This window comes from Mytilus californianus, unplaced genomic scaffold, assembly GCF_021869535.1.
Source record: "Mytilus californianus isolate M0D057914Y unplaced genomic scaffold, xbMytCali1.0.p SCAF_1, whole genome shotgun sequence".
Taxonomy (NCBI): Eukaryota; Metazoa; Mollusca; class Bivalvia; order Mytilida; family Mytilidae; genus Mytilus; species Mytilus californianus.
Genome location: NW_026262581.1, coordinates 16,417,597 through 16,430,307, shown reverse-complemented (window position 1 = coordinate 16,430,307; position 12,711 = coordinate 16,417,597). Strand labels below are relative to the sequence as shown.

At 30.2% G+C, this 12,711-nt stretch overlaps 1 protein-coding gene across 1 annotated transcript; it reads right to left on the bottom strand.

Moving 5' to 3' along the window:
• Nucleotides 1-323: 323 nt before the first annotated feature.
• On the bottom strand, nt 324-9,567 carry LOC127712804 (alpha-L-fucosidase-like). Its single transcript, XM_052219445.1, has 8 exons — nt 9,224-9,567; nt 8,153-8,259; nt 7,123-7,253; nt 5,539-5,672; nt 4,498-4,595; nt 3,474-3,606; nt 2,955-3,125; nt 324-2,268 (listed from the first exon to the last, which is right to left on the bottom strand). The coding sequence occupies exons 1-8, from the start codon at nt 9,559-9,561 to the stop codon at nt 2,010-2,012; spliced, it is 1,371 nt and encodes a 456-aa protein (XP_052075405.1). The 5' UTR covers nt 9,562-9,567; the 3' UTR covers nt 324-2,009.
• Between the last annotated feature and the right edge of the window lie 3,144 nt (nt 9,568-12,711).

The window sequence follows — 12,711 nt, the reverse complement described above, 5'->3', positions numbered from 1 at the left end:
TAGAATTATAGGAGCATTTCTGTTTGACATTCTTCTGTTCAAACTTCAATAGCAGGATGCTATGAGTGCACAAGATAATTTATGCAGACTGAACTAAAATTTCTGAACTGTTTCTTTTACAACACAGACATGTCGAAGCCTATTTCACTGCAAGTTTTGTGAACATTTAGATTGTTTAAGTTTGCAAATGACAAACATACAACTGAGATTCCATCATATTTTAGAATGAAACATAACACTAAACATTTGAATCATTCTTATTCTATTATAAGATAGACGATAACAATAAAAGAATGCATTGCCTTAAAACAAATAGTCTTGAGTTTTAAGCATATATTTTAATAAAATTTAGGATTTCAATAAAATACAAAAATGTAAAGTAGTAAATAGAAAAATCAATAATGAAAGAGAAATCATTGGAATGTATAGTAATGGACACACATTTACACAAAATGGGTTCTTAATCATTATACTAGTACTGATTTGAGTTATTTACTGTAAATTCAGAAATTATTGCGTGCATTTATTATTGTGATTTTGTCATTTTAGACTAAAATGGGATTTTAACTTTTGCGATATTGAGAAAAATACTGTTTGATTCATATTAAAAATTTCAAAATGCGAGTTTAAATTATTGCGATTATAACCCTGTCGCATTTTTCGTAATAATAAAAACATCGCAATAATTTCTGAATTTACAGTATTATCTTTTTATGATGGAACTATTAAATTACTTGATGTATGTTCTACAGTTTCTTACTATGACACATACTCAAATGGTCAAGAATTTCATCTGATTCTCATTCGAATAGCAAAACTGAAAATGTCAACAATTCTTTCCTATATAAACTGCATATTCGTATCAACATTATCTAACCATCATCTAGTAAATAAATTTCTGGAAAGTTCAGTTATGGATAGATTTCTGAATTTTGATATTCGCTATATAATGTTATAAATCAAATATGAGAATTTAAGTCAAGTCGGTGATCATGAATTTGTTAGCTGATGCTCCTTTAAAATTGTGACTTGTTATATTTTATCAATGTAAGGTGAACCATGCCTAATTACTTACATTTTATCATTTGTAACAATTTCATGAATACAACATGGACGAAATTAAATAATTGAACAAATTTAAGCTATCAGGCTGAATCAGATTCCTTACAAATATTAATTTTATATCAACCAACATATTTTGTCCATAATGTTTTTTTTTAGTTTTATTTTAACATCTAAATGATATTAAATATCATTAATTTATAAAAAAAACTTGTGCTCAGATAAATCTTCTGTAATATGAAGGTATAAAGTACTATAGATCATGTGTTAACATTACATATATTGCACTTTTAAATACAAATGGGTATACACATTACTATGAGTATAAATAAAATTAAACTAATTACACATACAGTCTATTATCAGTTTTTCTGAACAAGTAACAAATATTCTATGATATGTAATCTCATATAAAAATAAAAACTTGCAATAATATTAAATGGCATATCACACATGTTTTCATGATAATTTCAAATTACATTATTCCATGAAACTCTAGTAAAGTGCAATCTGGTAGAAGTTCACAAGAAACATTTGTTAACATGGATTTTTGTCCTTAATTACTAAATAAATCATTAAATGTTTATTTCAGTGAGAAGTTTTATAAAGTAATTTTTTCCTTTCTAGGAATGTTCACCCCAAAATCCTGAAAAATGTAAAATAATTTAGGATTTATAAAACTTGTACCTGGTAAAAGCCAAACACGAAGAAAGATTTTAATAATAACTTTTGGTTAACTAATTGACCCTTTGAACAAATTTTCTGTCTTCCATCAAGATTTAAATCATTCACACGTAATAATCTATTTCATTTATCATCCCACATATAGGATTTCCAACAAAAAGTTTTATCTTCCATTTTCAAATCTATGACTCATTGGATAAATAAACTCATCATAGATATTGGAGTTTTCCTATATTGATTGTTAAAAAGAAGCACAATCCTGATTAGTTCTGTAAACCTGTCATTTTAAATGTCCATGCCCATTCACATGGCATTGTTTCCACAGACAAGGGTGGTATCTGTATATTGATTCCTTTTCCACCTGCACCAGCTGTCCATGTCACTTTTTCAGGATATCCCAACATGCTGACAGTTGTTTCTTTCGATGTTATAGGTGCTCCAAGTTTTACCAAGTTATTGTCGGGCCATTCCAGCAGTATTGCATAAACATCAGTTTCTGTAGCACCCTTCTTCATTGTATACCTTTCAAAAGATAATGCAGTATTGTATACTACTTGAGGTTTTAAGATTACAAAAACATGATAACAAGATGCAAGACATTGTCTAAAAAAACATATAATACAAAAAAATAAAAAAAGTCATATTATTTTTGTCTCACAATTGTTATTATCATAAGCATTCTACAAGCAGATTTATAAATGGTATTTAACTGCTAGTGGATAAAATACACTGATGCAATTTCCCCTGTAAAATGTTGAACTTAAAATGTTTCTAGGGAATTCTGGAAAAGTGTTAGTAGCGAAAAATCTATCCAGTACATTATCTGTATTTGCATTATCACCCCAGATACTTTTATACAAATCATATGGCCTTAAATTTTTTCAATAAGACTTGATAAACTTTCATTCATAAATTTATCAATATTTATGGTATATCTTTTATATGTGTAGTGTTGGAAGTTTTCAGAAAAAGGTATTTTAAAACATACTGGTATAATCAAGAAACTGTTCATCACCTATATGACAAGTTAGTGGTTATTCAGTAAACAAAAGTGCACACACAGAAATATTTCTATTTACAAAATAATGAACTAGATATTTTTTATCTTAGTTCGAAATTTATCTAAAAGTTAATTATTATTTGTTAAAATATATTTTTAAATTAAAATTTAATGATTGGTTGTACATCAGTAAACTATTTTCACATACCACACATTTTTAACTACAGTGTCATTCTGGTGAACCCAGGGTTTAGTTCCATAGATTCCATCTCCATTTACTCGCAGCCATTGTCCCATCTGACGGAGTCTCTCTTCATAAATAGGACTAATCTTTCCATATTTTGTAGGACCAACATTCATCAACATATTACCTCCGCAGCTAAATGTAAATATTAAAAAAATACATTAAGTTTATTAAATTTATACTCGTTTGTACAAAATGAAATATGTACCATTAATGAGCAAATAAAAAAATAGAACAATTGCTGGGTCAAGTTTCTTTAAATTCCATTAAGTTTCTGATGTCTAAATGATGACAAAGCAGGTCTCTGGTGGTAAGTTGTTTCATAGGCAATCATACATCTCCTTATTCTATAAAGCCCACAAAGGAATGTAGGATCCCATATCAGACATGGTGACTTTCTTCTTTTTCTTGGAGACAAAAAAGCAGACTTACGTACTAGCATGAAATTTTTTATTAAGGAATACCCAGTGCTTTCTTTATTACCTGACAGTAGAAATAAACTGTTTTAAAAGATCCTCTATTGTAAGGTAGTCTTCAAGCCTAGCATTTCTGCGGTATCCCCAGGAATATTTGTCTATTGTCATAGCGTTCTCCCATTTGTGTTTCTGCACCTTGCCTTAAAAATAACATAAAAATCTTTTATTCACTTTTGAAATGAATTAATTATTCTTATATTCTACTTCTCCTAAATTGATACTTCATATTTCACAATGTAAATTACTTGACTGTTATTGCAATTTATCCTCATTCCATGTTATTGATTTTTCAATTTGTTTATTGCATAATCATACTTTATAATTTAAGTGAGTTTATTTAGTTTGTTTGCTTCCTATCTTTCAAGAAAATCTAAATGGATTTCCAATGCTGAACAGATACACCATTATTATGCTATTGGTATCTTAAACATTCAGTGCATCAATAAATAAAAAGAAACTAAATTTGACTCTATGAATTAACTCTAGTAGTGGACGTACATGTAGTACCCCAAGGTATAATAACCCTTTCACTCTATCCAATTTTTTAAAAGTAATGAAAACCATGCAAGTAAGAGAGAATAAGCATATATAACATTGTAAATACCTGGATTATATCGATCAGAACATGTATAACAGAGAATAAGCATATATAACATTGTAATTACCTGAATTATATCAATCAGAACATGTATAACAGAGAATAAGCATATATAACATTGTAATTACCTGGATTATATCAATCAGAACATGTATAACAGAGAATAAGCATATATAACATTGTAATTACCTGGATTATATCAATCAGAACATGTATAACAGAGAATAAGCATATATAACATTGTAATTACCTGGATTATATCGATCAGAACATGTATAACAGAGAATAAGCATATATAACATTGTAATTACCTGGATTATATCAATCAGAACATGTATAACAGAGAATAAGCATATATAACATTGTAAATACCTGGATTATATCAATCAGAACATGTATAACAGAGAATAAGCATATATAACAGTGTAAATACCTGGATTATATCGATCAGAACATGTATAAAATCCACCATGTTTACAGGAACATCCAGATCCCCATCTATCATTGGTCACTACTGTATCTTTTACTGGACTGTAATGTTGAACAAAAGGCTTGAACAAGTTGAACATGTATAAATATAACTGTTAAATTTACACACAGGGTTCTCACAAAGGAATTTTTCAAAGGCGAGTCAAGGGAATCATCCTTTTTTGCCATGGCAAGTCCAATTGTGAGAAGAAATAATTTTATTGTTATATAATTTAGTATCTCAGTCTCCCTTATAATAACAAGGATATTTACTCTAACCAGTCTGGTGTGAAAATTCTCAATTATGTAAACTTTAGTTAATTCTAAAATTGAGAATTACATAAAAAAAAGTTAAGCAGTAGCATAATCCTCTTTATCTGATACTTGTGAAAACAATTTATGAGAATAAATGATGGTAAATTTTACATTCAATGTCTTATATTTAGATAGGTGAAAGTGAAACCACCTTACTCTTAAATATACTTTGATGAGGGGCATCTTATACAAAAATGTAACTTTGTTAATGTTAGTAAAATATCATTTATGGATAAACCTGTTGCTCAAGTTTAATATTAACCAATGCTACATGTTAATTTGCCATGTGATTCAAATATATATATTTTGACTTGTTAATTACACCATATACCCAACTGCTGAACAGAAGTAAGAATTCAATATTCCTCACAAACTTAGATACCATTAGGGCAATCTCAACAGCAACATACCTGTGTGTTTGTAAATTTCACTGTGCAACAAATTTTTACATAAATGTTTAGAAAATTTAAGTTCATTAAAATCCTGGCCAATTTGTACACAGATTTAAACCATTACAAATCTAAGGGCTCACTCAGTCTGCTACTTTTTATATTATTTGTGGGTTGTACTTTTTGCAATTTAAAATGCATATGAATTATAACAAAAATTTGAATACAGTGAAAAATGGCTGCCTTTTACTGGTTGGAACATTTTATCTGTAGTTACTCTGATAATTGAAGTTAATACTGACCTTTCATTATAAAGCCAAGCCAGGAAGTTGGTTGAATTCCAGTAGGCATCAGCAGCCTCCCAGTCTCCATCAGACCATATAACTTCAGGTTTGTATGCATTCACCAGTTCATATAATTCAGGCATAGTCTTAGTCTAAAAAATGTTATATCATTTTGAGATCACTTTTGCAAATACTAACAGTATTTTCATATTTGTATAAAAATGTCTTAATCTCTTTCTAACCTTATGTAGATAATTTGTTGATTATTTAATTGTACAAGGATCTGTAATCCAAAAAAAAAAGATATATGGGATAAAAATAGACATTTACTTATCCATGAATTCATGCTAAAATAATGCATCACAGTTATAAGTACATGTATAATCAAACAAGAATGTGTCCATAGTATAGGATGCCCCACTCGCACTATCATTTTCTATGTTCAGTGGACAGTGAAATTGGGGTCAAAACTCTTTATTTGGCATTAAAATAAGAAAGATCATATCAAAGGGAGCATGTGTACTAAGTTTCAAGTTGATTGGACTTCAACTTCATCAAAAACTACCTTGACCAAAAACTTTAACCTGAAGCAGGCACTATCATTTTCTATGTTCAGTGGACCAAGAAATTGGGGTCAAAACTCTAATTTGGCATTACAATAAGAAAGATTATATCATAGGGAACATGTGTACTAAGTTTCAAGTTGATTGAACTTCAACTTCATCAAAAACTACCTTGACCAAAAACTTTAACCTGAAGCAGGCACTATCATTTTCTATGTTCAGTGGACCGTGAAATTGGGGTCAAAACTCTAATTTGGCATTAAAATTAGAAAGATCATATCAAAGGGAACATGTGCACTAAGTTTCAAGTTGATTGGACTTCAACTTCATCAAAAGCTACCTTGACCAAAAACTTTAACCAAAAATTTTAACCTGAAGTGGGACTGACGAACAAACAAACGAACGAACAAACGAACGAACAGACCCACAGACCAAAAAAAATAATGCCCCTAAGTGGGGCATAAAAATACATTTTGAACAAATTTTCATTTTAAAAAATAATATAACAATGCAATATCTAAGGCTGCAAAGTTGAACTTACAAGGCAATGGCTGTACTATTTCATTGTATTTGGAACATTCTGTTTTGATGATAAAAGGTTTTAATAAATTTGGCTTAATCCTAAACTTTTAACCAGGGCTTTCATAATGAGAGACTTGATTGTGAAACAGTGGGAGGATCTGAATTGGGTATTAATTTTTGTATTCTTATATTTTATAGGCTATTTTTTTCTATTTGTTTGGTCCATTATTCTCTAAAGTAAACCCTATTCAGACACTCATGTGTCATGCACACTAAAATCATAGGTTATTTCCCTCCATGAAATGCAGCTATCATCTGTTTCATTTGAAAAAAACAAATTCCAAATATCCACTACATGTCAGGTAGCAAAAACTAAAACAGGTCTGTTTTTACTATTGGTATGCTTACCCGTAGTTTAAAATATATGTTACATGTGAACAATAAATCTAAAGAAAATGCTTGAATAGACATGATAGATGATGAAACAAATATATTAATCAGTTTCTAAAAACATTACCCTGACAAAGTCTTGTTTCTTAAATCCTGACTCTTTGTCATCCAAATATCTTGGGTTAAACCATTCAAACAGAGAGTGATATAATCCAAACTTCATCTGTGTTTTCGCTCTAACTGCAGCAGCTAACTCTCCTGTAAAATATATACAATAATAAAAAACTCATTTTTACATAACATAATTTATGTTACTTTTGATAGTGTGTTTTTCATTATGCATGTTCAAATAATAAAGAACAAGATATGGACTTGACCATAAAAACTTAACCTTGTTCACTGATCCATGAAATGAGGTCGAGGTCAGATGAAAACTGTCTGACAGGCATGAGGACCTTGCAAGGTATGCACATACTAAATATAGTTATCCTATTCCTCATAATAAGAGAGAAATTAACATTACAAAAAATCTTAACTTTTTTTTCAAGTAGTCACTGAACCAAGAAACACAAAATTATGTCATTTGCTTCTTGTTTAAAAAAAAACAATATAATGTACATTGTATTCTTATATATAAAGTCTACATTTATCAATATAGATATGTATAATATCTCAATAGTATAGTAGCAAAGTTAAATAATAAATTTTCAGTACTAATGACTTTATTTTAAAGTCAAATTTACTTTTTCTATCTTCTGATGTACAAAAAAAAGTACTTATGATATATGATCATAAGAATTGTTAACTATATTTTTTTAGCTACTTCCATAAGACATAAAAGCTAGAAGAAATTTTGAGCAACATGTAAATTGGACAAAAGAAAAAAACACCGATTATATAAAATGTCCAACATATATTTTTTTTTAAATATCATAAAATGCTTATTCATCACATAACTCATAAATGTATAGAGTGTTTTCAATTACATTGAATTTTCTATTCAGTTGTTGATAACTGAGTATAATATTGATCAATAGATGTATATGTCTTATATACTATATTGTCGAGTTGTTTTTTCAATGACTTCTACCAAGGTGTAACCCCACATCTCCCTAAAATAATAATAATAGTAACAAACAGTATTATAAAATTCTTACCAACAAGATCTCTGTTAGGACCAGTAGCATTAGAATTCCAGTTAAAGGAATACTTGGATGGCCAATTCGTGTAACCTTCATGATGTTTACTGACTAATACAATGTATCTATAATATAAATGCAGTGAATAAAAATCAATCTACATGTAGAAATGTATGATAAGTGGCAAGGTGATGAAAAAGTATTAGCAAAAATAGCAAACTCCAAGGAATCAAAAATTTTGTGAGGGGTTCTCGCCTGTGATTGCTGCTGTCATGTGTAAATGTGTAATATTCGCTGTTAAAAGATTTTATTTTAAATCAATATTTTTCTTCAGATGCTATTTCTTTATCTTGAAGATTAGCTTCTGTCCAAGTTTAATAACAATAAATGAAGGTCTACAAATTTATTATGTCAAAATAACTTAATCCCAGACTGTCTGTAAATGTTTACTGCAAAAAAAAAGTCCATCTATATTTTAAAAAGTGAAATACTGACAAAGGCAAAAATATATTTTCAAAATTTTGCTTGACATTATCTCTAAATCGTTTCCAAGTAGGCCTAGGTCAACCATAAATTATTTTGTCTTCTCTCAGCGAAAAGGACAATATAATTTACCGTTGACTTGCAAGGAAAGCCTGCTGCAAATGATTCCAACAACAGAAATATTTTTGTTATACTGAACCTTTTGTAGATAATTTAATATAGGTTTATGACATAACAAGTTTCAGTGAGATAGACAACTGTAATTTACAATATAAAAGAAGTTCACAATCAAGTGTCATTTATCAAAAATGCAAGTTGGGTACCTTGTGTTATTTTAACAGTTTAAGGTACTTTGCATATAGGTTATTTATTTTCAGACAAGTGCTTGACTGTGACAGTACCTCACAAGATACTTTCAGCAAGGGGTACTGAGCTGCAGTTTCTCATAATCAAAACATCAGACTTTTTTTAACTTGCACATATAAATATTTTCCTTCACCTTAATTGTCACACCCAGCAATAGTGCGATAATACATGTACTCAATTAGAGGACTGCAAATACATGTACTCAATTAGAGGACTGCACTGAAGAAGAACAATTCTTACTTTGCACCAGAATCCTGAAACATTTCTGCCCATTCCTCTGGAACAAAAAATTCTGTTGTGAACATAGCTGCAAAATCTGCATAAGTAAAATCTGGACGGTAGTTTTTCTGCATGTAATCCACAACAGCCGGCATTGGTTTGCCTTTCCATTGCCACCAAAACCACTCCGATGAAAAGGCTGGTACAGAAAATACACCCCAGTGAATAAATATACCAAGCTTAGCATCATCATACCATGATGGAAGTGGTCTTGCGTCTAAAGAATCCCATGTTGGGTCGTATTTCAATGAATTAACAAACGAAAACAACAAGACAAAACAAACCAGGTAAGTGGCCATTTTGTTTTCACGTGATGAAAACGATCATGTCACATGATATGTAAACTCAGGTATTAGTAATTTACATGCAGACCAGAGCCAGAGGCTGGGCTAAAAGTTGGAAGCGACAAGAGATTTTTTACATGAAAACATAGCGGAACTATCAATACGATGCTAAATATTCGTGGCAAAGTTATTTTGAATATTCTCTGTCATTTTATCTATAAACCTCAAAGAAGTCATTTATAAGAAGTATGCCACAACGGTCGCATAGACCACACTCACATCGAGCTCACCGAAATTGGGCAAATACACAAATCTGCATGTTTTTTTATCAATTGTTAATAATTCTTCATTTTTGTTGTTGTTGTTTGTTGTGGGATCATTCAAAGATAGCTTAATATCAAGAAATTTAATATGAGGAAGGCGCTACCTTAAATGCCAGCTTTATACCAAAACTATGTCCTATATATTGATTGATTGTTGGTTGCTTAACGTCCAGTGGCAAATATTTCATGCATGTTCAGGACGAATGTCCTACATATCTGTATAGTTTTTGTCTGAAATAAAATAATAAGTTCAGATGGAAAATGTTTAGGGAAAGATCATTGAACTTTAAAAGGCAGGAGGGGTATGGTATTTTTTTGCTTTGAAGTGTCGCAGGAAGGCGTCAGAGCAAAAATTTAAAATAGCCTACCTAGACATCATAATTATTTGGACTAGTATTTTTCTTAAAAAATTGATGGAAAAAAAAAATACTCTGTTCAAGCAGAGGACATAAAAAAATATTCGGAATCCAGATTTTCCCCTTACCTTCTAGTGTAATATTTTGACTATTTAAAATAATTTTGATTGATAGCATTGAAGCGCTTCACGTGTAAAAAATTTGACTCAAACAAAAAACCATACCTCCCCCCACTGAAGCTAAATGGTTGCTCCCTCATTGTTTTCTGCTGAAACTGAATTTATTGGTGATTTATATAAATGACAATGCTTACATTCATTATCTTGTGCATTTTCATATCCATTTTTCTTTCTTTGCAAATTTTACAAAATTTAAAACAATAAGACATTTGTTTAATTTCAAAACTATGAATACTGTTATACAATCCATAACTTTATATTAAATTAATTTTTTGTTTATTTTCATGAAAAGGTGGAGGATTTGGAATATCTTTTTCATCAATATCTAAAAGTTGTAGCTGTTTTTTTTATTTAGTATTGCAAACAACGCTTTCTGTTTGTTGAATTATTTTTACTTTCTAAATTAGCTGGTTGTTCATATTGTATTCCCAGTTTCCTGCATCTCATATATATGTAATCAGCAAGAGGATCTTTCTGATTGTTAAAAAAGAAGAGTTTGAATTTACAGTGAGCCTGTTTAGAAGAATGTTTTGATCAGGTTTTTCATTTTGATCTAAGCACAAGGAACCATAAATAGGATTGTTAAGTTGATAATCTAAAGATTTTGCTATTTGCTGGGATGCTAATTAAAATTTGAGGGGAGAACACTGCTCAGCAGTATAAATGTATTCCTGATCATTTTCTGTTTGTGGGTTTCTACATCAATTTCATGTACTTATTCAGAGTCAGTTTTATGTCATTTTTGCATTTTGTTTTATTAGCTTACTTTTCAAGTTTTTATGCGACGGCAAAATAAAATTCAGAATGGAAATGGGGAATATGTCAAAAATTTGCTTTCGAGTAATGCAATCATGTCACTGTTGTTGTCCGAAGGCACATTTGGTTTCCGGACAATAACTTTAGTTTAAGTAAATGGATCTCTATGACAATGTATGAAATTGTACCAGAAGGTTCAACTTCAATACACAAAAGGAAGGTTAGAATTGATTTTGGGGGTTGTCGTAATTATTGTACCAACAGTTTAGGAGTCCGTGGTCAAAAACAACATTTTTTTTGGGTCTTTTTCTCCAAATATTTACCATTTTTACATTGATTATTTCTCATTTATATATAAATGCAACAAATACTGATATGGCAGGTGATACACACGAAACAGGGTGTGTAAATTATTTTAACGGTAATCTGTGCATTTTTCCTTTGATGTGTACTTCTTGATAATGTCAACGTCAGTATCAGTGAACTGGTCATGATAAAGAAAATATATTGGGTCAGTTCGCAATTGACATGCACGAGTGCACCGCAAAAGGATCTTCTTTCCCTTTAATTCATAAAATTGCACATGATTTTTTTCGCAGAAACGCACAAGTTATTTCATGAATGAAACACTTGTCATTGTTTGAAACTTTTAGTAATCAGCTGGTAATAAAAAGTTAGTTTAGCCTTTTTGGACGATTCACTGATTGTGTGAAAATTTGAACAGAAAATGTACAATAAACCTCAGTGATAAAATTGCGTTATCTGCAGAATTATCGATAGCTTCCCTTACAATTCACTAGGACATATAACTAACATATCGTCCATGCTATTCCGATCTGAGTTTTTATTCAAACATAGTCTTGCATGGCTGGTGCTGTTCAAGTTGTCTTCTTCTCTGCATGTTTCTTGAGAAGTATTTGTTTGACCTGGTCAGTCACTATAAAGTGTTACAATTCATATTTAGACGCAACACATAAATAGTGACCAAAAAGGTACCGCTTTCACATGTATGACATGAGAGAATCTAGAAAAAAAATTAAATGTACACATTTTCAACATTTTTGTGGGACTATCATATAAAATTAAGGAGATATGTACTTGGAGACTGCTGCTGAATAGAAATGTTCGGGCTCACATTATACCCATTTTCAAATAAGTCCATATTAAAGTTTGAAGGGTCCAAAATTAAAATATGTTTGATTTCAACTGACATAAAATTTTTGGTGTTTTTTATATGCTAAATCTACATCTGTGGTTGTATCAGGCTGTGATTGGCGAAGCATTTTATTGCTTTTTTGTTTGTACTTTATTTTATTTTGGTCATGAAAATGAAATTGTAGTTTTGAAATTGCTAACATTTTTAAAAGATGATAATTAGATAACTTCGCATGGTGACAACACTGACGTTTTCGTAGATTTACTTTTTCCCGGGAATGCTTCATCTGTTGATATATTCTCATTGTGAACGATTTGTGTATATCTAAATATATTAACAGATGTTAAAAGACATGTATAATGTCAAATCATAACAATACAAATTGTTTAGTCTCA

Bases quoted from the DNA above. Each gene is read 5' to 3' on its own strand.
- LOC127712804 (XM_052219445.1), bottom strand. From the start codon at position 9,561: ATGGCCACTTACCTGGTTTGTTTTGTCTTGTTGTTTTCGTTTGTTAAT. The intron at 4,596-5,538 runs GTCAGTATTAAC...TCAACATTACAG, and splicing joins GCTTGGCTTTATAATGAAAG to TCCAGTAAAAGATACAGTAG. The intron at 2,269-2,954 runs GTATGTGAAAAT...ATCTTTTGAAAG, and splicing joins ACTGTAGTTAAAAATGTGTG to GTATACAATGAAGAAGGGTG.